The sequence below is a fragment of the Sebastes umbrosus genome, chromosome 11 (assembly GCF_015220745.1).
Source record: "Sebastes umbrosus isolate fSebUmb1 chromosome 11, fSebUmb1.pri, whole genome shotgun sequence".
Classification (NCBI taxonomy): domain Eukaryota; kingdom Metazoa; phylum Chordata; class Actinopteri; order Perciformes; family Sebastidae; genus Sebastes; species Sebastes umbrosus.
In genome coordinates, this window is record NC_051279.1 from 4,123,109 (window position 1) to 4,150,961 (window position 27,853).

Genomic DNA, 27,853 nt, shown 5'->3' on the forward strand with positions numbered 1-27,853 from the left:
TATTTGAGGCTGGCCGCTGCCTGAGAGGAGTAATGGCCGCCCTGGTAGAGATGGCTGGAATGAAGAACAACAGAAGAGACAGATCAGAGCGCTTCAGCTGACCAGGAAGAGACTCAACCACCGGGGACCCACTCCTACCCGGTACCCGGTGTCCACAGCGGACCGGTAGAGGGGGGTCTGGACAGAGAGGACACCAGGAACCAGAGAGAGTCGGAGGAGAAGAGGAGCTGCCTGGTAGCTATACAGAGCTAGCTGCTGCTGGTTCTCTCTACCGGGGATCACACCAGAGGAGTCCGGAGAACAAGCACCTCTGGACGGGCTGAAGGGGACCAGACGCTGGAGCGTGTGATCAAATAACGAACCATGAGTGGACCGAGTCCGGACAGCGAGCCGGAGGCGAAAGTCCTCCTCATCAAGCGGCTTTACAGGTGAGATGTGTTGAGGCCGTTTTCTGTCGCAGCTAAACAACAAAAAGGTGAACAACGTTATTGTGCAGCAGACACACAATCAATGTGTGGTACCACCAGAAGAAAGCATCTGCTCTTCCATTCAGTAAACCTGCAGCCCAACATGCAGACTGTCAGTGTAGCATCAGATAGCCAGCTTATTACAAAGAAATGAAACAGAAAGGATGGTTGCTAGCACTCACACATCTTCCCATTTGTCTTTAGATAGGTGTCTTTTAATGCAAATGTGAGTGCTGCAGCAGATACACAATCAATGTGTGTGATACCACAAGAAAGGATGCATCTGTTCTTCCATTCAGTAAACCTGTCAGGATGATGAGGAGCCCAACATGCAGACTGCAGACTGCATGCATCTGATACATCGGTGTACTGAATGGAAGAATAGATGGATCCTTTCTTGTGGTAGCACAAACATTAGTTAGTATAATCACAAGGTTAAAACGCTGTGATCTGAACAACACTGTGTAAGGCAAGGCAGCTTTATTTGTAGAGCACATTTCAGCAACAGGGCAATTCAAAGTGCTTTACAGAAACATTCAAGAACATTGCTACAAAATGCAAAAGAACATTAAGAAATAATTAAAACAGTTATAAAAACATAAAAACATTAAAACATTAAAGATTAGAAAATAAAAACAAGCTAAAAATAAAAGCTAGGATAGAAACTAAAATTGCATAAAACTCAAAAGAGTAGAAGTTATAGTGCAGTGTCAGAATAAAAGGCAGCAGCAAACAGGAAAGTTTTAAGCTTTGTTTTAAATGAACTCAGAGTTGTAGTGGTCCTGCAGGTTTCTGGGAGCTTGTCCCAGATATTTGGTGCATAAAAACTGAATGCTGCTTCTGCATGTTTAGTTGTGACTCTGGGGACACTAAGCAGACCTGATCCAGATGACCTGAGAGGTCTGGATGGTTCAGAACACAGCAGAAGATCAGAAATGTATTTTGGCCCTAAACCATTTAGTGCTTTGTAAACCAGCAGCAGTATTTTGAAATCAATTCTCTGAGAGACAGGCAGCCAGTGTAGAGACCTCAGAACTGGACTGATGTGATCCACTTTGTAGGGCTGTGCATGCTAGCAACCATCCTTTCTGTTTCATGTCTTTGTCCTGTAGCCCAACATCCCTCCATACTCAGTGTAGCATCAGATAAATCAGATAAATCAGTCATCATGCTTTGTCTAGCTTCTGTGTTGATCATTTAATGAGCTTATTACAAAGAAACAGAAAGGATGGTTGCTGGCATGGATAGTCATACACAGTGTTGTGATAATACTGTTCATCTGTCAAATGTCTTAAAAGTCGCTTAAAGGCCATTTAATTGCTGTTTTGTAATTGCTTTTCCCCATGTTGTCTATGTATCTGTTTTTATGTTTTTTATTTTTTCCCACTCACAATGTTGTTTGGTTAAGATTACCCAGAAGTCTTTATAGATATTTAAATCAATATCCTCCTCATAATCACTAAACACACACTTCCACGTTACACACACTCACACACACTTGAATTTTTGATATATTTACTGTATTGTTATTATATATATCTTGTCCTTATTGTTTTGTTATCATTATTATGTAGTCATATTATTTCTTTATATTAATCTAGTCTCTAGGTGGAGGCTTCAGATTAGCCCAGTGTTTTTTTTTGCCTCTTCCTGCACTTTATATTATTCATTTATTTCTTCTGTTATGTTGTATAGTCTTAAATTGTGCAAAATAAATAAACAAAATACACTAACTTTCCATTTGCCCAACGCTACCCAGGGCTGTGGTGGAGTCTGTGCACAAACTGGATGTCATCATCGGCAGCAAAGCGTCCTACAGAGAGGTCTTCAAGCCGGAGAACATCAGCCTTCGCAACAAGTATGTCCAGCTGTCTCAGCAGTGTGTGTGTGTGTGTGTGTGTGTGTGTGTGTGTGAAAGTGTGACTTAAACATCCGGCCAGTTGTTCTGAACATAAATTATGAATTTTCCTGAGTTTAAAGCCGTCAACCAGGCGCCATGTAGCTCACCTCCAGTTCATTTAGCTGATAAGACGACATCTCTATTATGCTGTTTGTTCAATAGGGATTGACTACACACCCCACACAGCATCACTGTGAGCTTTATAGACTCCGATCAGACCTGGTATTTTATGTCCAAATCCAGTTCACATTTAGCATTAGAAGAAACGTGTCTAATGTATCCACACTGACCTCTTATGTTTCATTATAGTCATTTGATTCTATCTGTGAGAAACTGTGATGGCTGCAACAACAAAAAGACATCCGAATTTGTGCTCAGTATTACAACCTGTTTTTTCATTCTGGATACAATGAACCAAAAGAGAAAGAGGAAGTTGTAGGTGAATGTGAGAAAGAGACTTGATGGTGAGACGGAGCAGATGGTATGTTTGGGGTTGGATGTAGCTCAGTGGGTCGTGAGTAGTCGTCCTTTTAACCAAGACAAGGTTGGCGGTTTGATCCCTGGCTCCCACTGCCAGCATGTCGAAGTGTCCTTGAGCAACCCCAAGTTACTCCCCAGGTGCTTTACAGCAGCCCAGTGGGTGGGCTAAATGCTGGGGGATGACATGATGGGTTAGATGCAGAGGTCAAATTTCATGTATGTACCTGTATGTATGTATATGACGAATATTATAAAGTTAAGTGTCAGTGAGTCAGTGAATGACTTGGGAACCAACATGCTTAATCTAAAACATTGACTAGATGGGCCTTCATTGTAGTCGGGGCTGCATGTAGAGATTAAGCGACTGGCTGATTAATCAATCAAGCAGAAAATTAATCAGCATCTACTTTGATAATCGGTTAATTGTGTCGGTCATTTTTCAAGTAAAGATGCCAAACTTTCCAGCTTCTAACTATTGACTATTAGCTGCTTTTCTTCATCATGTACAATAGTACACTGAATATCTTACATTGTGATTGCGATTGTGAAATTGTGTGCCGATACAGATGTTAAAAATACCAATGTTTTTATTTATTTTGTTTTTGCGGTCCTCTTCATTATAAAAAAGAAAATAACTGAGCCGTTCATTCAGCATTTAATTACACTGCCTTTGAATGAGCACAAATTCAAACATACACATTTCTGAAACAACCTTAAATATAACCTTCTCTTTTAAATAACTGAATCAAAAGCCTTTTTAGCTGCTGCTATACAGCTACCTACTCAATGAGAAGAATGTTTCAGTACTTGAAATTCAATTTGAATGTAAAACGATTAGAAACATAAGCAGTGTTTCTCACACATAGACTTTACTTTACCCATTTTAGCATTTTTTCATTTTTATTTTTTTAATCAGACCGACCGCAAATAACCAAAAATTAGCCGCCGCAAAATTGATGCAACAGAACAATCATCTTATTTGCAATAGGCCAATGGCAGTTAACAAGAAGAATATGGGCCGATACCGATGTTAGGCCGATGAATCAGTGCATCCCTAATTACAATGGGCTTTTTTCACTATTCTTTGACATTTTGTGAGATGTTACCCCTGAATGTGGCACGAGTGATCAGATTCCATTGCACACATTTTGGGATGTCTTAACACCTGCATGTAGCGGTATCCAGTCCACAAGTGATCAGGTTCTCCAAGACATCATTGAATGTAAGAGCTGTGGTCATGTATTGCACCTCAGTGCAAAGTGAGGCTCGTATTATTTTATTAATAATAAGAGTATTATCCTCTTCGGCATCGAAAAACAGCATGTACTTGCGTAACTGTATTAACATAATCTTGTCATATCCCGCACACATAAAGTGGGGACTGAGATTTCACAATATTCTGGTGAACAACTCTGACTTCTGAATCACTTTACACCGACCGTGTGAGTCACAGAAGGGACAGAGCGGCATGCTATTTAGTGAGTTTTGTCCGGCAGTACCAGAATTTGAATCACTAAATTTTTTGTGTCTAAAAAGTAAGGCTGCAACTAATGATACTTTTCACTGTTAGTTAATCTGCAGATTATTTACTTGATTAATCATGAAAAAATGCCCACCTTTCAGGTTTGTATCCTGCAAGGTGGCCTCACCTGTTCATATGAAACTAGTTTGACTCATTGGTCCACTTGTCAAACCGGTGACCCAACTACCTCCTAAACTTCTGCATGTGTGTATCTGTTTCTCCCTCTTGTGTGTGTTTTCAGGCTGAGGGAGCTTTGTGTGAAGCTGATGTTTCTTCACCCTGTTGACTACGGCCGTAAGGCCGAGGAGCTGCTCTGGAGGAAGGTTTACTATGAGGTCATCCAGGTTATCAAGACCAACAAGAAGGTAACTGGTCCTGCAGCGGTGTTGAAAAAAAAACCTCTTTGCATGTAGCCAACCAGTGTTTCTGTTAGCTGGCTTGACATCTTGGCTGCCACTTAAAGGTCAACTCGACTATGACATCTGCTATTTTGTGTTCACCGGTGCGCAACGTACCTCATAGAGTACCAAGAGTGTGCACGTGTTATGCTTGGGTGGTCCCAGTGGAAATCAAACCCCTTAAAATGTCACTTTTGGCATTTTGCTCTGCTGTTGGACCAACATGGGGAAACCATGCAACATTATTGACCTTATCAAACGCAGCCGGATCATTTCTGCACTGAATTCTGTACTAATAGCGAGTGATTCAGATGCTTATGCTCAGATGAATATTGGCAATTTTGAATGTCATCAGCCCTTGAGCTCTGGTCATTTGGTTGCACATTTGTTTGTTTTAAAAGTGTGTAAATTAAGAAGTCGCTTCTTAAAGGGGAACTGCTCTGATTTGAGACATCGAAGGGAGCTTTCACAAGACAACATTTAGTCTGTTTTAAATTAACTCTGGTGCGGTTCGTTTGGGCAGTTGTGAACGCAGTAATCGTACTCCTGGACTTCCGCTGAAAGTCCAATGTTTGCTTGACTTCTGCTCCGAAGAGAACAGAATATGCTAACTAAAGTCCACAAAAACAGTGATGTTTATAGTCATTCCAGATAAACTGGAGGAGAAAGGATCCTTGCTTTTGTGCCTCAGTCAAACTCCAGTATGTATGCAACATAGATCCTGTTTATTATTGTTGTTCTGGTCACACGTCTCTAATGTATTGGCTCCTCTCTTTTCCTCCACTGTAGCACATCCACAGTCGCAGCGCTCTGGAGTGCGCCTACCGCACACACCTGATCGCCGGCGTGGGTTTTTACCAGCACCTGCTGCTGTACATCCAGTCCCATTACCAGCTGGAACTGCAGGACTGCATCGACTGGACCCACGTCACAGACCCACTGATAGGTCAGATACCCAAAACACACAGACACATTCAAACCTCCAGCTAAACGTTTGTCAGAAGGATGTGTAACTTTCATGCAAATAAATGCTTGTCCATATTTTAAAAACCTTTTTCATTAAATTAAAACAATCTTGATTTACAGTACCTTTATTTTGACAAGTCACAGTTGGAAAAGCACGGGTGTGAATAATAAAATGAATGATGGCTGAATTCTATTTAGCTCAAAGAACATATATAGATAAGAAGAGAAAATCAATTGATCGTTCCATTACAACATATTCTATTGTCATATTTAATGTCTCTACCGAAATTGCCTGTGTTGAACGATAAAAATATTCTAAATATGCATTCTATTATAACTATTCACTTAATTACTTATGGGTTTATTAAACCTTTTTGCCCGGCTGCTTCCCAGAGGAGCATAAAGTGAGCGATGGACATGAATGGAAGTTAGAAAAATCACTTTTCAACGTTTCATGTGAAGGACCTCCAAAATGTCCAACAGACCACAGACCATGGATGTATAAGAGGCTGTGTCCTGTGCTTTTGCCCTGCGTGTTAGTAAATAGCCTACAACTACATTAAATTCTGTTGATGTCATGCTACTAGCACTACTAGCTACTGGCCGACAGCTGGTTGTTTGGGGACAGAGACGTTAATACATCCACCGCGGTACAGGCTTACAGCGTACAGCCCATGGGTGTATTATAAGATAATAAAAGTGTTGAATTACAGCCAATATATCCATTATTACAGCTGCATACAGATAGCAGGAAGCTGGCAGAACCGGATATGTCATATCAACGTGCGGTGCCGTGAGTCTGATGCACCTTCATTATGTTATTACAAATTTTAGGACATGACAATTTAAATGTGGGCTATTTAAGTGTTCGTACCGGGAAGTTGATTTACCTAAAAAAAAAAAAAAAAATCATCCACTGATTTACATACATCTCGTTATATATCCATGGCCACAGAGGCATCGGCGTTTTCAGTCCAAAATAGCGGCAATGTTGTTGTCAAAAAAGCACCGGAGTTTCATCTCTTTGCTTCTATACACTCTGTCCCGGTACTGGGCTTGCCGGTTCACTTTAATGGCTCACTAGAACACTAGAATAGAACAGAGCCAGCGTTAACTTGTCCGTTTCCTACTATAACAACTCACCATGGTTGCTTATTACGATGTAGTTTGTTTTTAGTTTTTATTGCACTCTATTCTACTGAGAAGAACTTGACCTAAATCCACAGACGCAGAACTTTTTATTTCACCGTCTTTGCACCATTCAGATCAGCTTTTTCTTGTGAAACGGGTGTAAATCCCATTCAGCTTAGTATTATGGGTGTTTTGAAACTTGTGGATTTAATACTCAAACTGCTCAAACTCTCTGAAACTTGAAAGTTGAATGTCATTTGCAGCTGTTATTGAAATGTACTTTCGCCCTCCGGATAATGAATAGTGTGATCACACCGTTGCATTTAGACCAGGCGTTTATGTGTCTATTGTCTGACCTCAGTCCGTATCAGATGTCCGTGTTCCTTTGCACTATGCAAAGCAGACTAATCGGTGGAGAAGTGCCAAGTCAGTCAGTGAAGACAGACAGACAGACAGGTGCAGGATCACCGTGCAGCCGGTACTCGTCCTTTGCCTGTCCTGTCTTGTAAAAAGGGTCTGTTATCCTGTCTTCCAGCATGAAACGAACATTTATCTTATCAATGAGTATAACAAAATACATAGTTCCTTCTTGGCCACCTAAAACAAAAGTGGACTTTAACACCTGAGGGAGGGTGAGGGTGTTTCAAGTAATATCTGGGTGCTGTTTTTCTCTAACAGTCAGACTCTGCTTGTTTGCAAATTGTTGCTTTGCTGGAATTTAAGCTTTTGTTACATAACTCAGAGTCATTTTGGGTAAGTGCATGAGCTAAATGTTTGAAATGAAGAAAAAAACAACCAAAAAAAACTTGTGTAATTGTTCCCCGCAGGCCGAAAGAAACCAGTGACGGCCACCCCCAAGGAGATGGAGTGGGCACAGATGGCCTGTCATCGCTGTCTGGTCTACCTTGGAGATCTAGGTAATAACATGATAATATAATATGCAATTATTTCATCTCTCTCCCCAGCTTGCAGAGGTGTGAGACAGCATGTGTGTGTCATTCAGCGTGGGAAATTTTGGCTTAGCTATAGCGTATAATTGGCAGGAGGCTGTTTGGTTGGTTTAGAGTTGTGTGATATGTGATACAGAGATATTAGTATTATGATATACTTCACATTATTAAGCTGAAAATGGTTATGCAAATGACATTTTGTCTGCGCTATTTTGCCTTTTGATAGATAAAAGAAAATTTAAATGAATGAGTGAACATTGTATATATATTTTAGCCAAAGTGTATCTTGTTCATTTATCATGACTTGAATGTTTCCTCTGCAGCCCGTTATCAGAATGAACTTGCTGGAGTGGAGGCTGAGCAGCTGGCAGAGAGGTTTTACCATCAGGCGCTGTCTGTCATGCCACACGTGGGTGAGTGACTGTGATGTAAGATTTCCTAACACAGCACTTTGCTGTTGCCAAGGTCAGGGAGAAGCTGGTAAAGTTAGTATTAGTGGAATTAAGACATTGTTTTTTAATCTGGACAAAACCCCAAGAGTAAAAACAACCCAATTTGCTGTTTTATAGGAGGTTGTGTGCCAGATGTTTTGTATATAATCAGAAGCACCTAGCGGTCAGGTTGCAGATTGCAACCAACTGGAACTTCTCCCGTGTGCCAAGCATGTAGGAGAACTATGGTGGCCAACGCAAAAACACTATGGTCCCATCTAGAACCAGTGATTTTTGATTTGTCCGTTCTGAGCTACTGTAGAAACACGGCGGTTGGCTCCGTGAAGAGGATTTACTAATATTATATTCCATTTCTGCCAATATATCCCCCTAAATGTTACATACTGTTCTCTTTAAAGGTGCTTATAGCTTGAATTTGTACGTAGATCAGAGCTGTATGTTTTAATGGGTTTACTGATTTATTCGTGAACTTCATTTAAGATATTTTGTAGGGCTGACCCAAGTGCTTCAAAGCTTCGAAGCTTCGACTGTTGCCATGGTATTCGACCTCCAAATCACTCTTCAAATGTTTTTTTTTTATTTCTTTGTATGTATTAATAATGTATAAATCCCCAAATAGCCCATGAAATAAGGAATAATCCCACAACATTATTCATTATTCAATTAATTATTATTAGTTATGCTCAGACGGATATCGCTGTTTGTTGTGTGTAGAGGTGTAGAGGTGCGTGTGTGTACTCTTGGGGGGTACAGACAGACAGAAGAACATGTCAGCCTGCTGCGCTTCTCTACGAACCTTCAAATACCTTTGAATATTCAAAAATGAAGGTTAACTCATTTACCCATTTCTTCACCCACCTGTCTACAGGAATGCCTTTTAACCAACTGGGCACACTGGTAGGGAGCAAGTTCTACAATGTTGAAGCAACCTACTACTACCTACGCTGGTGAGGAATGTTTACGTACTAGTATGTGTGATACTAAACCACGACCCGATAGGTTAAGAGTCTTAACGGATGTTTTATCTGTGCCAGCATCCAATCAGACGCCCCCTTTGAGGGCGCCTACGGCAACCTGAAGCGCCTGTTTGACAAAGCTGCCAAGATGTACCACCAAGTGAAGAAGCAGGAAATGAAGAAGCTGTCTCCATCTCGACAAAGGTGAGGAGGACTCACAGGAGGAAAACTACAAAGAAACACACGTTAACGAGTTCCTTAGATCACGAGCCCTCTCTGGACAGCAGCGGTATTACTCTGTCTGGTAAAATTCAGTCTGAACTAAACAGACTATTTTGACTTCACTGCGCTGCCAGAGTAATTTTAATCTAGTCCCAGTTGATGTCTGGGGGTTTCACGTAATTACCGACTTGCTTGCACGCCTTTGAATCACAAAAACACTCTAACCAGTGGTGGGATAAAGCAGCATCTCTCTGCAGATGGGATTAGATAATTGATGATCCCCGTGGGGACATTTTGTTGTTGAAGCAACAAAAGTAACAGGAATCAGTAGGAACTTAGACGTGCACTCGGAGAACACAGACCTACGCCGAGGCAGGTTTCATGTACATCGCCAGGTGCCTCTAAAACATACATGAAGATATTAAAGGAGCAATATGTAATACAGTATATTTACTGTAACAAATCATAAAATGACCATGAGGTGTCATCAGGCATTAAGAAAACATGCTAAAATGAAATACTGGCTTCTGCGACAACGATGCTACAGCCAGTATGTTCTCCTCTGAGGTTTCCATTCCGGTCCGGAACGTCTGTTTTTGTTTTGGCCGGTGTGATCCCGTCCGCTGCCTATTTCAACACCCCGTTACCCCGTTAGCACACAAACAGCCTTCTGCAGCCATGGAAGCAAGCAGACGAACTGGATCAACAGAGATAACGTTAACATTAGATTCTTTCCCCGACGTGAAAAGCCTCGGCACATCTCTCTGTGGTCCGTGTGCAGCTGGGTTATCAAGGCAGCGAGTATTTGAGACACACAGCAGGTGGAGTGATTCCACTACTGTTGGCCAGAGGCTAACGCACGCTAACTGCTATCAGTCACAACGGAGGAGCGGACGGGCACCGGCTCCAATGTTCTACATATTGATATATTATATATTATATATATATATTATATATTATATATTTCCTTTAAATGGAAATGGAAAGAAAATGCTTAATTTGATTAAGATAATTTTGATACAAAATCAAAATATCTGTAATCTGTGATCTTTGTTTCTGCAGATCAAAAGACATTAAGCGTCTGCTGGTGAGCTTCATGTACCTTCAGAGCCTGCTGCAGCCCAAGAACAGGTGAGTGCTGGTGCTGCCGCTCATCTCCTGTCCTGGATCACACTGTTCCTCTTCTGTTTAGAACAAGTCCACAGTGGAGATAAGCCTTTGGCTTCACTGTATCTTTAATCCTTAATTTAAACCTTATTGATATGTTAAGACGAGATGAACACAGTCTGTTATGTATGTTTAATTATTGTCAAATGATTCTGTCTTCAGTATCTAACCTCTTATCTGCACCAGGGATATCCAAGTCAAATATTTGGTTTAGTGAAGTGTGGTCAGAGTTTAACAGTGTTCACTGTTTACTGCCTATTCAAACTGATTTAACTAGCAACAAAATGTACTCATAGTTCATAAGCTCAATGAGCATATCATGAAACCTGGTCCACTGAACCGCTACAGTGTGATCTTTGCATTATTCATTGTTAGTTTACTTTATATTTTCAGTGCATCCTCTTCATTATGTTGCTTCCTCTCCTCGGTCTCTATGTAGTCTATTGGAGACGGAGCTGACGTCGCTCTGCCAGTCGGTGCTGGAGGACTTCAACCTGGTACTGTTCTACCTGCCGCCGCCAACACATGGCGTTGCTCACCCTTCCCCGAGCGAGGAAGAGGAGGAGCAACAGCAGCAGCTGCAGCCGCACGCCGACAGCTCCTGCCCCGTGCTGCCGGACACCCTCGTCTTCAAGATGGTGGTCACTTGTCTGATGGTGGTGCACAGCCTGAAGAGGGGAGGTTAGTGTTGGTGTGGTGTTAAGGCTGTTGTGTATTTCACCATTTATTGGGTTCTAAAATGATTTTTTTTAAAAATACATTTCAATAACTGTTATATAACTATAACTATATAACTATAACAGAGTAGTGAACAAACAGTAACGTTTTTCTTTAACGTCCCTTTAAAAGCTGTAATTCTATTTCAATATCATTTTCAGTAGGCTTGTATATCTAGAGGAGATGAGGGTCGGAATAATTAGTGGAAGAGGAAGAAGACACCAACCAGACTCAATTTTAGATTTGTGGAGAGGTGAACTTAACTCGTCAAAAAAGGCCAAATAATTCTGTCCAAAAACAGCCACTGAAGTTGTCCTGGTTTCTAGCCATCATGAGAGGATCTGTGATGGATTGACTCCCAAACTCAAAATTGGACTCGAACTTTAAATTTAAAGATATAAATCTGAAGAACGTGATAGAAAGTAACCAATATACACTCACCGGCCACTTTATTAGGTACACCTTGCTAGTACCGGGTGGTCTTCTGCTGCTGTAGCCCATCTGCTTCAAGGTTCGACGTGTTGTGCGTTTAGAGATGGTATTCTGCATACCCTGGTTGTAACGGTTATTTGAGTTACTGTTGCCTTGCTATCATCTCGAACCACTCTGCCCATTCTCCTCTGACCTCTGACATCACAACAAGGCATTTCCGTCCACACAACTGCCGCTCACTGGATATGTTCTCTTGTTCGGACCATTCTCTGTAAACCCTAGAGATGGTTGTGCGTGAAAATCCCAGTAGATCAGCAGTTTTTGAAATACTCAGACCAGCCCGTCTGGCACCAACAACCATGCCACGTTCAAAGTCACTTAAATCCCCTTTCTTCCCCATTCTGATGCTCGGTTTGAACTTCAGCAAGTCGTCCGTAAAAAAAACAACTGAAAAATGTCTGAAAAAAAAAGTCTGAAAAAAAAAGTTTGAAAAATGTTGGAAAAGAAAAGTTTTAACAATGTCTGAAAAAGGTAAAAAAAAAAAAAAAGTCTGGAAAAAATATTAGAAAAATGTTGGAAAAGAAAAGTCTGAAAAATGTCCATAAAAAAAACAACTGAAAAATGTCTGAAAAAAAGTCTGAAAAAAAATGTTGGAAAAGCAAAGTTTTAACAATGTCTGAAAAAGGTAAAAAAAAAAAAAAAAAAAGTCTGGAAAAAATATTAGAAAAATGTTGGAAAAGAAAAGTCTGAAAAATGTCCGTTAAAAAAACAACTGAAAAAAAAAGTCTGAAAAAAAAAGTTTGAAAAATGTTGGAAAAGAAAAGTTTTAACAATGTCTGAAAAAGGTAAAAAAAAAAAAAAAAAGTCTGGAAACAATATTAGAAAAATGTTGGAAAAGAAAAGTCTGAAAAATGTCCGTAAAAAAAACAACTGAAAAATGTCTGAAAAAAAAAGTCTGAAAAAAAAAGTTTGAAAAATGTTGGTAAAGAAAAGTTTTAACAATGTCTGAAAAAGGTATAAAAAAAAAAAAAAAGTCTGGAAAAAATATTAGAAAAATGTTGGAAAAGAAAAGTCTGAAAAATGTCCGTTAAAAAAAACAACTGAAAAATGTCTGAAAAAAAGTCTGAAAAAAAATGTTGGAAAAGCAAAGTTTTAACAATGTCTGAAAAAGGTAAAAAAAAAAAAAAAAAAAGTCTGGAAAAAATATTAGAAAAATGTTGGAAAAGAAAAGTTTTAACAATGTCTGAAAAAGGTAAAAAAAAAAAAAAAAAAAGTCTGAAAAAAAAGGTTTGAAAAATTTTGGTAAAGAAAAGTTTTAACAATGTCTGAAAAAGGTAAAAAAAAAAAAAAAAGTCTGGAAAAAATATTAGAAAAATGTTGGAAAAGAAAAGTCTGAAAAATGTCCGTTAAAAAAACAACTGAAAAAAAAAGTCTGAAAAAAAAAGTTTGAAAAATGTTGGAAAAGAAAAGTTTTAACAATGTCTGAAAAAGGTAAAAAAAAAAAAAAAAAGTCTGGAAACAATATTAGAAAAATGTTGGAAAAGAAAAGTCTGAAAAATGTCCGTAAAAAAAACAACTGAAAAATGTCTGAAAAAAAAAGTCTGAAAAAAAAAGTTTGAAAAATGTTGGTAAAGAAAAGTTTTAACAATGTCTGAAAAAGGTATAAAAAAAAAAAAAAAGTCTGGAAAAAATATTAGAAAAATGTTGGAAAAGAAAATGTCTGAAAAATGTCTGAGAAAAAAATCTGAAAAATGTTGGAAAACAAAAGTCTGAAAAATGTCCATAAAAAAAAAGTCTGAAAAATGTCTGAAAAAAACAGTCTGGAAAAAAAATCAGAAAAATGTTGGAAAAGAAAAGTCGGAAAAATGTCCATTAAAAAAAAAGTCGGAAAAATGTTGGAAAACAAAAGTCTAAACAATGTCTGAAAAAGGTAAAAAAAAAAAAAAAGAAAATGTCTGAAAAATGTCTGAGAAAAAAATCTGAAAAATGTTGGAAAACAAAAGTCTGAAAAATGTCCATAAAAAAAAAGTCTGAAAAATGTCCGTTAAAAAAAACAACTGAAAAATATCTGAAAAAAAAAGTCTGGAAAAAAATTCAGAAAAATGTTGGAAAAGAAAAGTCGGAAAAATGTCCATAAAAAAAAAGTCGGAAAAATGTTGGAAAACAAAAGTCTAAACAATGTCTGAAAAAGGTAAAAAAAAAAAAAAAAAAAGAAAATGTCTGAAAAATGTCTGAGAAAAAAATCTGAAAAATGTTGGAAAACAAAAGTCTGAAAAATGTCCATAAAAAAAAAGTCGGAAAAAAAAGACGGAAAAATGTCTGAAAAAAAAGTTGGAAAAATGTTGGGAAACAAAAGTCTAAAAAATGTCTGAAAAAGGTAAAAAAAAAAAAGAAAATGTCTGAAAAATGTCTGAGAAAAAAATCAGAAAAATGTTGGAAAACAAAAGTCTGAAAAATGTCCATAAAAAAAAAGTCTGAAAAATGTCCGTAAAAAAAACAACTGAAAAATGTCTGGAAAAAAAAGTCTGAAAAAAAAAATTGAAAAATGTTGGAAAAGAAAAGTTTTAACAATGTCTGAAAAAGGTAAAAAAAAAAAAAAAAAAAATTCTGAAAAAAAAAATTGAAAAATGTTGGAAAAGAAAAGTTTTAACAATGTCTGAAAAAGGTAAAAAAAAAAAAAGAAAATGTCTGAGAAAAAAATCAGAAAAATGTTGGAAAACAAAAGTCTGAAAAATGTCCATAAAAAAAAAGTCTGAAAAATGTCCGTAAAAAAACAACTGAAAAATGTCTGAAAAAAAAAGTCTGGAAAAAAAATCAGAAAAATGTTGGAAAAGAAAAGTCGGAAAAATGTCCATAAAAAAAAAGTTTGAAAAATGTTGGAAAAGAAAAGTTTTAATAATGTCTGAAAAAGGTAAAAAAAAAAAAAAAAGTCTGGAAAAAATATTAGAAAAATGTTGGAAAAGAAAAGTCTGAAAAATGTCTGTAAAAAAAACAACTGAAAAATGTCTGAAAAAAAAAGTCTGAAAAAAAAAGTTTGAAAAATGTTGGTAAAGAAAAGTTTTAACAATGTCTGAAAAAGGTAAAAAAAAAAAAAAAAAAAGTCTGGAAAAAATATTAGAAAAATGTTGGAAAAGAAAAGTCTGAAAAATGTCCGTAAAAAAAACAACTGAAAAATGTTGGAAAAAAAAGTCTGAAAAAAAAATCAGAAAAATGTTGGAAAACAAAAGTGAAAAATGTCCATAAAAAAAGTCTGAAAAATGTCCATAAAAAAAACAACTAAAAAATGTCTGAAAAAAAAAGTTTGAAAAAGGTAAAAAAACAAAAAACAAAGTGAGAACAAAGTCTGAAGAAATAGTTTGAAAAATGTTGGAAAAAAGTAATAATCTCTAAGATTTTTATTCTTTACATAAATGTCTGTTAAAGTCTAGATGAAATGAGAAATGCCTTTTAACTCTTTTAGATCACATCACTGGTCATATTGTGCACCTTTTTAACTATATAATGCAAGAACCAAAAAAAATAAATTTCTTCGTATTTTTGTATCAAAATCCAATCATCTTAAAAACAAAATATGAAGTGTGCTCATGTAAGCTAGTACTAACCATTTTCAACCAATAATATCATGACATCCATCAATCAATCTGCAACTTTTAGCAACAAGGGAGGTGTGTCAGTGTGTCTTCTGTAGCTCTGTATCGCGCTACATTTTATCCTCGCCCGCTTTTTAGAGGTTCAATCCGATGCGTTGGATTTGATTTAAATCCCTCTCGTAACTGTACAGCGCTCTAATATTCTGTTACACTGGGGAATACCTATTTTATACAGTCTATGGGGAAATACTCACAGTACAGAAACTAAAGACGCTCGAACTTCCATTTCTCTGGGACTTTAAGTCACTATCTATCACTGAATGAGGTAACACAATGGGGATTGAGCCTATGGTCCACTGATGAAAGCCTTTGCATTTACAGTATTAGGAATTGGGTGTCTGTGGTGGCATTCCCGGGAAAAATCACAAGCGGCGCTCAGTTAGTGGCTCGTTTTCCATCATCCAGCAGTAGTTTGTCCGCCAGAGAGGGTAGGCGGGGCTAACGCTCAATCGTGTGTGAAGAGGCATACTGTCTTTTTTCCGGTCTCTGCTGGCATTCGGAGTAAACGGTTACTATAGCCGAACAAACAAAGAAAAGAGCGATGACTACAGACGATGAAACTTTCAGAACGAGTGCAAATCCAAAGAAACAAATCCGACGTCCAGACGAAGGCAAACAGTCAAAAAAGACTGACGTCACACAGGCAACACTGTCTGGATCTCTGGGAAGTGGGATCCAAAAACACACCTGCACTTACCGCTTATCGCCACAGGTGCCGCCAGAGAGAACGAAACGGAGATCTTAACTTTAAGTATAAAACAGAAGTACACATTTAAAATGTAAATTATTTTTTATGCTAATAAATGTTGTATTGTGTCTTCAGGATCGAAGCAGTACAGTGCGTCCATAGCTTTTACTCTGGCACTGTTCTCCCATCTGGTGAACCACGTCAACATTCGTCTGCAGGCTGAACTGGAGGAAGCGGAGAGCCAGGTGCCTCCACTTCACACTGACGCTACAGGTGAGAGAGGAAATCTGTCTCCATATATGGAGAGGGAAATGCAGCTGCAAGTCAGTTCAAGGCTAAAAACACAGCTAGTGTCTGCCACATAGATCAATGCGTCACTCCCAGTGTATTCTCATTGGTGACGTCCTTTAGGATTAAAGTGCTGCTTATGGTTGTTTAAAATGTAAAGTTTCTACAAGTCAAGAGCAATTTAACGTTGAACACTTGCACTTTCAGGAATAACATTTGTTTTCTAATGTGAAATATGTAGTTAGAAGTAAGAGATCTATGAAAAACAACCTGACTGAAAACGAAATAGGCAATGAATTTTTCTTTTCTAGATGACCTGGAGACGAGGGATTCGTCGGCTCCAGCAGCGACGGATCGCTCCGATGAGAAGCCTCTGCAGAATGGCTCCCTGGAGCAAGAAGATGAGGAGGAGGAGGAGGAGGAGAAGGACGAAGTTGGCTGTGAAAAGGTTGGCGCCAAAAAGCCTTGCAGTGTGGAAGAACAGCGCAAATTGGAAGAAGAGAAACAGAGACAGAAGAAGAAGTACACCCGCCTCTCTAGACTGCGCCGACGCCGCTGTGCACGCAAGGACACCCGCGGAGAGGATGAAAGCGACCTGAGCGAAGGCTTTGAGAGCGAAGAGGACGAAGAGGACGATGACGAGAGGAGGGGTCGCGCTGACTCAACCGGTGCCGCCACGACAGGAACCCCGCTCAATCCTCCATCCGTCAGGAAGGAGACTAAGAGAGACCACCTGGGTGAGGAGGGCAGCTGGGGGAGCGGCTCAGAGGAAGAGGAGGAGGAAGGAGGAACGGCGTTCGACGTAGAGACCGACTCGGACATGAACAGCCAGGAGTCTCGCTCAGACCTGGAAGACATAGAGGACACGGAAAACTCGGACAACTTGGAGGGTCAAGCGCGAGAGCAGCAGGATGAAGAGGAAGATGAAGAGCAACCCAAGGAAGAAGGAGGCGACCGAGACGGCGATACACCTCCGACCACTAACGGGCCTCTCCTGCCCAGCGACTCCAGCATCAGCAGCAACCTCCAGGCCATGTCCTCACAACTCTTCCAGGCAAAGCGCTGCTTCCGCCTGGCACCAACCTTCAGCAACAAGTTGTTGAGGCCTCAAGCTTCATCTTCCTCGGGTATTCCCCCCCCTACCGAGGCCTCTGCTCCCCCCTCCCAAGAAACACCCCCTCCTCCTGGGGATTCACCCTGCGATGTGAACCCTGGTACCGCCAACGGAACCAATGAAAATGGTAACGTGCTGTTTGCCTCGATGTTACGTGCAATGTGTTTTTATTTGTGTTATTTTTTCCACAGTTACTCAAACTTGTCTTTTTGCTTTATTTATTGTGTCCCCTCCTGTAGACTTGGACTCTGATTCAGAAGGCAGCCAACACAGTACTCACTCAGTACATAGTGAGAAAACCCTCTTAGAGAAGCTGGAGATCCTGACCAATCAGGGCTTGATCCAGGTGGTGAAGGTCTTTGTTGATTGGCTAAGGACGAACACCGACATTATCCTCATGTGTGCACAGGTGAGGGGGCAGAATGTCCTGCTTTTAATATGAAACATGGACGTTTTATGAGTATAGATATGTAGTATCAGTGTATAGGAGTATTTAGATCTGCAATGATTAATCGATCAGTTATCAACTGTTAAATAACTTGAATCTGATTGGTTGATCACGGCGTTCTACAGTCTGTTATTTCTTTATAGCAGACCGTTGCTATGTATGACAGACCATTGCTATGTATGACAGACCGTTGCTATGTATGACAGACCGTTGCTATGTATGACAGACCGTTGCTATGTATGACAGACCGTTGCTATGTATGACAGACCGTTGCTATGTATGACAGACCATTGCCATGTATGACAGACCGTTGCTATGTATGACAGACCGTTGCTATGTATGACAGACCGTTGCTATGTATGACAGACCGTTGCTATGTATGACAGACCGTTGCTATGTATTGGCGCAGTTCTGATGTGGGACTCTGACGGACCGTTTTTGTGTCAAATTATTGTTTTCTTAAATAAGTAGCCGTGTAATGAGCGGGATAATCTCCAGCTAGCGGGTCATTTTTATGAAATAAACCCCTTCAGGGTGATGAGAGACCCTGTCGGGGTGTATTTCACAACAATGACCGGCTGGCTGTACATTATCTCTTACTTAATCGCCAACTGTTTTGATAACCGATTCATCGGTTGGAGTCAAAACTTTCTGATTCCAGCTTTTTTATGTGAATATTTTCTGGTTTCTTTACTCCTCTATGACGGTGAACTAAATATCTTTGAGTTGTGGACAAAACAAGACATTTGAGGACGTCATGTTGGACTTTGGGAAACACTGATCGACATTTTCTGACATTTTATAGACCAAACAACTAAACAATTACTCAAGAAAATAATCAACAGATTAATTGACAATGAAAATAATCGTTAGTTGCAGCCTTAGTATTTTTAACTAACTGGTTCTCTCTGCAGAGTTCTCAAAGCCTGTGGAACCGCCTGTCTGTGCTGCTCAACCTGCTACCAGATGGCAGCAAGATGCTCGAGGCCGGTGAGTTACTGCATAAAGATTTATACTCTTTTATGGCTCAGTAGGCACAGGATGGCCTATAAGTGTCCAGGTTTTATTCCCACCGGGTCCACTAATACTAAAATGTCCTTTTGAGACACCGAGTGAAGACATCACCTAAATTCGACAGAGTATTAGGGTCATTGTAGGTAAAACAAATTGAATACAGAGCCGGAGGGAGGGGGGTAATATTCAGAGAATGAAATCAGTTTAAAGTCGTAAATTTATGAGAAGAAAACACATCACACACATCTTCCCTAAGAATAAGGCCACTGTGCGAGGCGAAGGTCCTGAAAGATACATATACACGTTTTCTACATAAGTAAATACTAATATTGTAGAAGTTACCAGAAAGTAGAGACGAACCACTTCTATATTTGACTACACAGAGGCGGGTCTTTTATTTCAGCACAGCTAACACTGAAACAACCATAGAGAAGACGTTACTCCGAACACACTGCGTTACCATGGTTACACACTGACGCTTTTAACTGTCACTGAGTCCGTGTGAAAGGAAAACAACACAGAAAAGGCACATAACATTACTGCTTGTGTTGAACCACAGATTATGGTGAATTATGTCCTTAGAGTTTGGTGGAGAGAGGAACATCTGGAATACCCTTCTTAGCCTTCTGCCCCCGCGACCCCGGCCCAGATAAGTGGTTGAGAGAACGGATGGATGGAGAGTCCGCTACAATATAATATATTTTGCTCTCGGCGGCTCACGTTACCTCGGTGTGGCACACGTGCTGTGATGAGGTTGATCCAACCTTGCAAAGTGAAGCGATGCGGTTCCTTAACAAAAAGAATTCCACCTCCATTTTTCATCACCACGGTTACCACTATTTTTCCAAGGTTTTTCTCGTAAATTTACGACTTTAATCTCAGAGAATATCCAAGTTTTTTTTCTCAGAAATGTTCTCGGAAATTCAGAAATGTTCTGATTATTACCCCCTTCCGCTTGCTCCGTTATTATTCTTTTTTTTTTTTTTTTTTTACCTACAATGGCCCTAATACGCCGTCGTACCTTTTTTTCTGCTTCCAACACAAAGTTCAAAATGTTCACTTGCTGTCTAATATATCCCCCCCACTGCCAGGTGCCATTGTAACGAGATACTCAATGTTATTTACGTCACCTCTCAGTGGTCTTAATGTTATGGCTGATTGGTGTATGATGTCTTATGATCATGGTGATATTAATTTTGTCCATATCCCAGAGCTCTTATTCCATCCTTGTACTGCATGCACTCACTTAACAAACAGTGCTAATACTCAGCTCTCGCACTGAATATTTGTCTTCCTGTGTGATTTTGACACACTAACGACTAACGCTCTCGGAGTCTACAGCTCGTTTATTTATTTATCCGTGTGTGTGCTGCAGAGCTCGGTCTGAACGCAGAGGTGACGGAGCTGTTAAACGAGTGTGAGCAGCCCGGTTTGGTCCAGAGTCTGCTGCTGCCTGAGGATTTGGCTCTGCGACACCTGCCTGCTCTCAACGTAGCTCACCGCCGCCTTGATTTCACTCGCCGCAACCCCTCCCTCAGCTCGCTACAGGAGGTACACACACACACAGACACAGACACACATACACACACACAGACAAGCACACAGATACACACAGGATTCAGCTTTTACAGATGTTCAGTGTTGGTTAAAAACACTGGAAAATACCAAAAGGCATCAGCTCCACTATGCCAATTACCATCTTATTATTGTAGAGTCATGGAACAGTGTTTTTGCAGTGTTTTTTATGAGCCAGTAAGTTTGCAAATATCAAAACGGTGATTATTATTATTTTATTATTATCTTGACAAAAAAAATTTCAGTGTACAATATTTCAATAATTTCTGCCTACTCCTTTTCGGACATATACTATTTATTTATTCAGTTATTTAGTTTATTTAGAATTTGCTGTATATGTTAACTGTTCATTTTATTAGTTATTTTTGTTTTGTTTTCTTATTTTTTACGTGTTTGAAATAAATCTATCTAACCTAATAATTACTGAAATTTCAGAAAAATCTATACACAGAATCCAAACCTATTATACTTATAAATAAAAAATGAAAAATAAACTTTGCTCACTGTGCAGTGCATGTTGTAGGTGACCAAATTATCACTATTTTAAAACATTTATAACATATTTAATGAAATAAGATCAATAATTCAATCTGGAGCTGAAATTATTAGTCTGTTAATCGATTATTCGATCTACAGAAAATTAATTGGCAGCTGTTTTGATTCGTTTAAGATGCTTTTTTTATGCAAAAATATTGATTAGAGCTGCTTTAACCAATGGTATGTATATTGTATTATTATTTATTTCCCTTTATTTTGGGATCACATTACAGCAGCAGTTCACACAGTCATCTTTAGTTAGATACTTTTACAGAAGGATCCATCTTTTCAGCCTTTTACAATGTAATTATAGAACAAAAAAATAGAACATGAGATTTAAAAAAAATCCATAAATAAATGTAAATGAATGAAGGGAGTTTTGGGAGATAAATATTTTCCACTTCTACCAAATTTCCTCAAATTTAATTTCCTGAAGCCTCCCGTATGTTGTATATTTAAGATACCTAGGTATATCTGTCATCAGCCCATCTTTAACAGGACACTGAAACATATTATAGACACACGTGTTCCCTTCGTTGTATTTAAATTTATCAAACACAATGTTTTAGTATCAAACATAACATAGAAGCTTTAAAACATATTCTTCTTCTTTCTCTTTCCTCCCAGTGTGTGGTGCGAGTGTGTTGCATTCGCAGTTTTGGCCACTTCCTGACGAATCTCCAGGGCAACGTGCTGCACTTCAACCCGGAGGCGGGCATCTTCACCAGCATCAGCCAATCGGAGCAGGATAATCTGGTGCAGCAGGCCAAGGCCCAGTTCCGAATGGTGAGTGACATCTGAACAGAACAACGAGAGAACCACAGGGGGCCCTCATTCAGTCAAGTCTCATTGTTCTGTGTGCCGCTTTGACGGTGAAAATGGTTTTGTTGTGTAACTGTTGAACTAAATAAATGTGAGGAATGTTTAATTAACGACCTGGAACCGAAATGCAGCTGTCCCCTTTTGATGTGGACTCTCATGTCTTTATCTTTATTTGTCCAGGCTGAAGAGGAGGCTCGTCGAAATCGCTTAATGAGGGATATGGCCCAGCTTCGACTGCAGGTTTTTAATATTATCACTCTTTCCACTGGCTGTTTACCCTGTCTGTGTTTCCCTTTGAAATCTGAGCGGTGATACAGCATGGACACAGCTGTGTGCTGATAGTCAGCACTGCCAAAAGAGAAGAGTTCCCAGTCTTTTTTTGAGAGAGAGAAAATGTTGCAAAAAACATTTATTTTCTTGTGATGGTGTACGGAACGAGAGAGATTCATATTGTGAATAGGGGTGTCACGATTTCGATGCTAAATCGGAAATTGATCGAAATTGGCTTCTGATCTCGACCATCGAAATCAAAAGCAGGATCAACGTTTTTGTCCTGCGACTCCGCCCAACTTCGTGCGTGTAAGAAATTTCTTCATTCATGCTTAAAACTATAAACCAGTACAAAAATCACTATTTCCAACATAAGCCACCATGTTCTCAACAGACACAATACAAAACATTAACAAAAGTAACATTTATATTTTGGAACATAAAACAGCAAACTTAAACTACTCAGTCCAGCACTCGGGACTAGACAGGCATGATGGGTAATGTGGATCATCTCTGTCGCTACCATGGTCCTACGATACTCAGGGCACTTCCTGCATATAGCAGACTTAAAGGTCCCATATTGTAAAAAGTGAGATTTTCATGTCTTTTTTTATTTTTTTCATTATAAAGCCGGTTTAAGTGCTATATAAATACTGTGAAAGTATCAAAACGCTCAATCCACAGTGGGAATACACACAGCCCGTATTCAGTAAACTGTGCCTTTGAAACAAGCGGTCAGGATATCTGTCCATTTGTGATGTCACAAATCCACAACATATAGACCATTTCACAGTTTTAAACGTAAACATTCTAAATGTGTCCCCGTTTATTTTCCGGTTGCAGTGTATGTGAATGACATCAGCTGACAGGAAGTAAACATGGGCCCAAGCCGTTGCCTAGCAACACAATTCCATTGAAATATGCTAAAACGGAGCGTTTCAGACAGAGGGGTAAATACAGGAATATTCAGGCAGACAGTATGAAGAAAATAAAGGTTGTTTTTTTTACATTAAAGCATGTAAACATGTTCTAGTAGAAACAAAATACAAGTATGAATCTGAAAATGAGCACAATATGGGACCTTTAAGTTAGTTATTTTTCCTTACTCATAGCTCTTCTACTCTTACTTGTTTAAACTATAACTCGCTGCATCTCCCAAGAGAACAACACCACAGTTGAATTTCAGTCTACATGCATGTTTTTTCAGCTCAACATTGTTGAATCGGAGCAGCTGATAGTAGCAACAAGCTAACGGGACTGCCGAGTGTCGTCTCTCAGCGCACAGACTGTGTCCAAAGCACCGCCTCCATCCTCAGTGACAAACAGCGATCAGAGAGGGAGAGTGGAAAGAGGGAAGAAAAGAGAGAAACAAGCGCGACAGTAAAAGACAACAAAGCAATTTTGTTACAGCACACTTGTATGCTAATGCGCTGCAGACGGATTTCTGTTTTATTTTTGTAATGATTATGTACTGATTTGGGTCATACAGATACTGTTGTAGTCTCTAACACTTTCTAAATAAAAAGGAAGTTAAATTCTCTTTTTAAAGAAGAATTTGAAAGTGTAAATGACAGTTGTCAGGGTATAAAACCAACGATCTGTGGACTCCAGGAAGAGTCCAAATAAAGAAAGAATAAAGAAAGAAAGTAAAGATCTGTTGATCTTTACGAATCAAGAATCGAAAGTCAAATCGAATCGTGGATTTGGAGAATCGTGACACCCCTGATAGTGAACTTTTTATTTAGTTTAAGATCCACTTTGTGAAGAATAATGTTTACTAGGAGGCATATGGTTTAGTTGAACATGAACCAGCTGGCATCAGTCTAAATCTCTCTGAACACTCACCACCATCATCTGATGGAGGTAGTGCAAACAATATAGGAACCCTGAGATATATATTATATTTCTATGATCATAAATCCCACATATACATCTGTTCAGCTGTTGGATCTGTTTTGTCTGTCTGGTCGTTGCAGTTGGAGGTTTCGCAGCTAGAGGGCAGCCTTCAGCAGCCTAAGGCCCAGTCGTCCATGTCTCCCTACCTGGTGCCAGACACGGCTGCTCTCTGCCAGCATCTGAACCTCATCCGGCAGCTGGCCGGCAGCGGCTGCTTCATCATCATCATCCCACGGACAGGTCAGTGCACCGCCTCGTCCTCTGTCTGTCCTGAGCAGCGTGTCTTGTTGTGTCCAGGCCCCCTGTGTGTAGCATATTAAAACAAGGTAGATGGTGGAGATCCAGTGATTTGCAGGGATGCTTTTCATGATCTGTGACTTAACTGCAGAGAGGGACAATCGTGCAAAATATGATACAGACCATTCCTTTATTACAGGACTAAACCTTGCATATAATGTTACTTTATATCTGGAATAAGACACCAACATTACCCAAAATATTATATAACAGGGTATCTGCATTGAATGCACTTTCCTCATAAAAAGCCTTATACACTTAAATGTATCTTACTGGCATGGATAGTAATGTTAGTTATAAAATGACTAGGGCTGTCATGATATCAGATTTTCACTACACAAATATCGTGGCCAAAAGAATTCACAATAACAATATAATTGCAATATCTGTAAACAAATGGAAAAAATGATGCTGTTAGCTCAGGTACTTAATCTGGACTACCTTTGTGTTGTAGTTATTGATGGACTTGACAGATTGAAGAAAGAGAATGCCGGTGCGAGGGATGGCATCCGCTTCCTGGAGTCTGAATTTCGCAAAGGCAACAGGTGGGTGTTTGTATTACATGTATGTTGATTGATGGAGCTTCCTGTTGCACTATTTAAGGATTGGATGTCTAAGTATTTTTTGTTTCCTAGTACATGTTGAACACAAAGCTCACTTTTACTCCATAAAATAGAACAAAGATTTCTTAAATATTCTGTATCACATCCGTCTGCAGGTACATCCGCTGCCAGAAGGAGTCTGGTCGAAGTTTTGAAAGAGATAAAGTGAAACGTCAGGACATCGAAGCCTGGTAAACCTTGCTCCCCTTCTACAGTTACCTCTGTTTGTTTTCTATAATACTCGTTGGATGAGTTCGACTTCTAATTTGATTGGTCCTCTCTTTTATTTCTAGGCATTTATATAAGATGGTGGACAGCTGTCGTCAGCTAACGGTCTCCCAGAGCAACGGAGATGAAGATACGGCCGGCATGGTGACCATTCTCACTGACCATCAAGTGGAAGAGCTTTGCAATCGGTCAGCAGCGATGAAGGTCAGTCACTCACGCTGTTTTGTTACGTTAAAGACCAGAACAAACACTTGAGAAGTTGACATTTCCCACCACGACTAGGGACTACATGTAGTTTCCCTCGACAAGCACGTGAAAGGCTACGTCCGTCTGATGACAGGCGCTTTCACGTGGAGCGAGCAAACCAATCACAAGACTCCGCCGATGACGTATTTGAATCCACGACGGTTTAGCAAAGCAAAACATTACTTGTCTCGAACACTTGTTGAGTATTAAATACATTACAAGAACATTGGTTGGCACCGGACAAAAACAGCTCCTCTCCTGCTATGTTTGTGAAAACAATAAGAGACGTAATCCGCCGTGTACACGTACATCCGGCTTTGTCCCGTCGTCTTCTTCTTCTGTTGAGTTTTATGGCGGTTGGCATCAGAGATGGGAGTCACCAGAGGTCCCACGATACGATATTATCACGATACTTAAGTCATGATACCATCTTATTGTGATTTTAAACATTTTGCGATATGCCGAGTATTGCGATAAGATAGATTACCTTTTTTCAACTGCAAATTATGCAGTTTTTCAGCATCTGTTCACCCGGTTTATCTCAGTTTTCAATCACATATCTGGAGGTCAGAGGTCAAGGGACCCCTTTGAAAATGGCCATGCCAGTTTTTCCTCGCCAAAATTTAATGTAACTTTAGAGCGTTGTTTAGCGTTCTTCCTGACATGCTAGTATGACATGGTTGGTACCAATCGATTCCTTAGGTTTTAAAGCTTCAGTAGGCAAGAAGTTTTTGGCATCATTGGACAAAAATTCCATAATAACCTTTCAGCATATTGTAATTCAAGTGTTCTGAGGGAAAACTCTTGAAGCACATTGACACCTTTATGGTTTCAGATTGTAGCCTTTAGATTTGACAAACATGTTTGATCTTCTTTCTTTGACATGTGATAGAAAAACATTTGCGTAAGCTGTTATCACTAAGAAGTGTGTGTAAAAGCACTGTGTAGAATTCAAGGACAGGTTCTTTATATATTGCGTGTCTGTTTTTTGTCTCCCCTGCCAGTCGGCGATCCAGGCGGCTGGCTCAGCGGGCATGGAGCTGAAGAACATCGTGGAGTTCTACCGGCAGTGGAAGGAGATTGGCTGAGAGGTCAAACGGGGGCAGCTGTCGGCGCTGCGAACAGCTGATCGATCACAACACTCGCTCCCTCTCTCTCTCTCCCACTCTTTTGCTCTGTGTGTATCTGCGTCTCCAAAGGCAAAAACCAACTCAAAAGAAAGCTGAAATCGAAGGAAAGAGCTCAAGCTTAGAGGGGTGGAAAAGTTAAAACAGAGGAGTTTAAAAAAAAAAACAGAGAAATGCGAGAGAAAAGGCGCTATAAGAAAGAGCAGATCTCCCACCTCCCAATCCTAAACATAAAGAGTGACCCCTAGTGGTCGGGGTGCGGAAAAGGTGGGGGGACGCTACACAACTTTTAAGTGCCCCTGGTTCACACCCTAACCAGGAATACACTGTATATGTTAGCAAACGAGTACATATGTGTCGAGAGAGAAACCGCACACACATAAACACATTCACGCTCAGATGAATCCATGTAGATGTTTAGAGCAGTGGTTTGGATTTCCGTTCCCCCCCCCTTGCCTTTCCCTTCAGTCTGTATTTGAGAAAACAGGGTAAAGAATGTGCGAGTCTGGTAGGGCTGCGTTTTGAGAAGACGAGGGTGTATGAAGACAACTTTAAGATAGAGCAAACACACTCTGTCCACCTGACACCCGAGGCTTCCAGCCCTACAAAACCAAACAGACGTCTCTTAGCTCGTAGGCCTCTAGGGAAGGTTGAGAGAGACAAACGTACACTTCTCCGGGATCGGTTTCTTTCCTATGTGGTAATTTTTTTTTTTTGGTTTTGTTTTTCTTTATTTGCGGTGTACTTTTGTGACCAGTGACTTATGTATTATGCTATCTCTGTATGAGAAGAGAAAAATGAAAAAAAAAAAAAAAACATGACAGGTGTCGCCCTGTTAAAAAAGTTTTAATTTGGATTTTATTTTTGTACCCAAATGATGTTGTTTATTTTGCTTTTTGTAAGCTAAATCTGAATGAGGTATGCAAGAATGTTTAAGGGAAAGGGAAGGGGTTGTCGTCGTGCGTTGATTCACTGAACAAATCCTTCAGTTCGGATAATTAAAAAGAAACGTATAATCCAGAATTTATTTATCAAGGTGTCATGTTAGAGGGAGGTAGACGCTGATTAGCCTCGTGTTGTAGCTAGTCGGCAAGGAGGCTCGGAAGAGAGGGGCCGGCTGACTTTCCCCGAGGAATGTGGGTTGTGTTTGGACCCCTGTAAACTCCTACAAATGTATCCCATCTACATCACCATTTCCATAGTGACTGTCCCATCATGCACAGTGCAAAAGAAAACCAGTATATGTGTGTGGCCATGCATTGAACAATAAAAAGAAACTCGTATAAGTTGA

At 39.7% G+C, this 27,853-nt stretch overlaps 1 protein-coding gene across 1 annotated transcript; it reads left to right on the forward strand.

Moving 5' to 3' along the window:
* On the forward strand, positions 1-27,853 carry smg5 (SMG5 nonsense mediated mRNA decay factor). Its single transcript, XM_037784647.1, has 22 exons — positions 1-428; positions 2,227-2,325; positions 4,611-4,734; positions 5,557-5,713; positions 7,692-7,781; positions 8,138-8,227; positions 9,135-9,213; positions 9,301-9,426; positions 10,507-10,575; positions 11,051-11,292; positions 16,234-16,371; positions 16,698-17,627; positions 17,740-17,909; positions 18,863-18,938; positions 20,338-20,513; positions 21,702-21,860; positions 22,077-22,136; positions 24,143-24,302; positions 24,814-24,904; positions 25,078-25,152; positions 25,255-25,393; positions 26,440-27,853. Exons 1-22 carry the CDS (start codon positions 364-366, stop codon positions 26,521-26,523), a joined length of 3,399 nt encoding a protein of 1,132 aa, XP_037640575.1. The 5' UTR covers positions 1-363; the 3' UTR covers positions 26,524-27,853.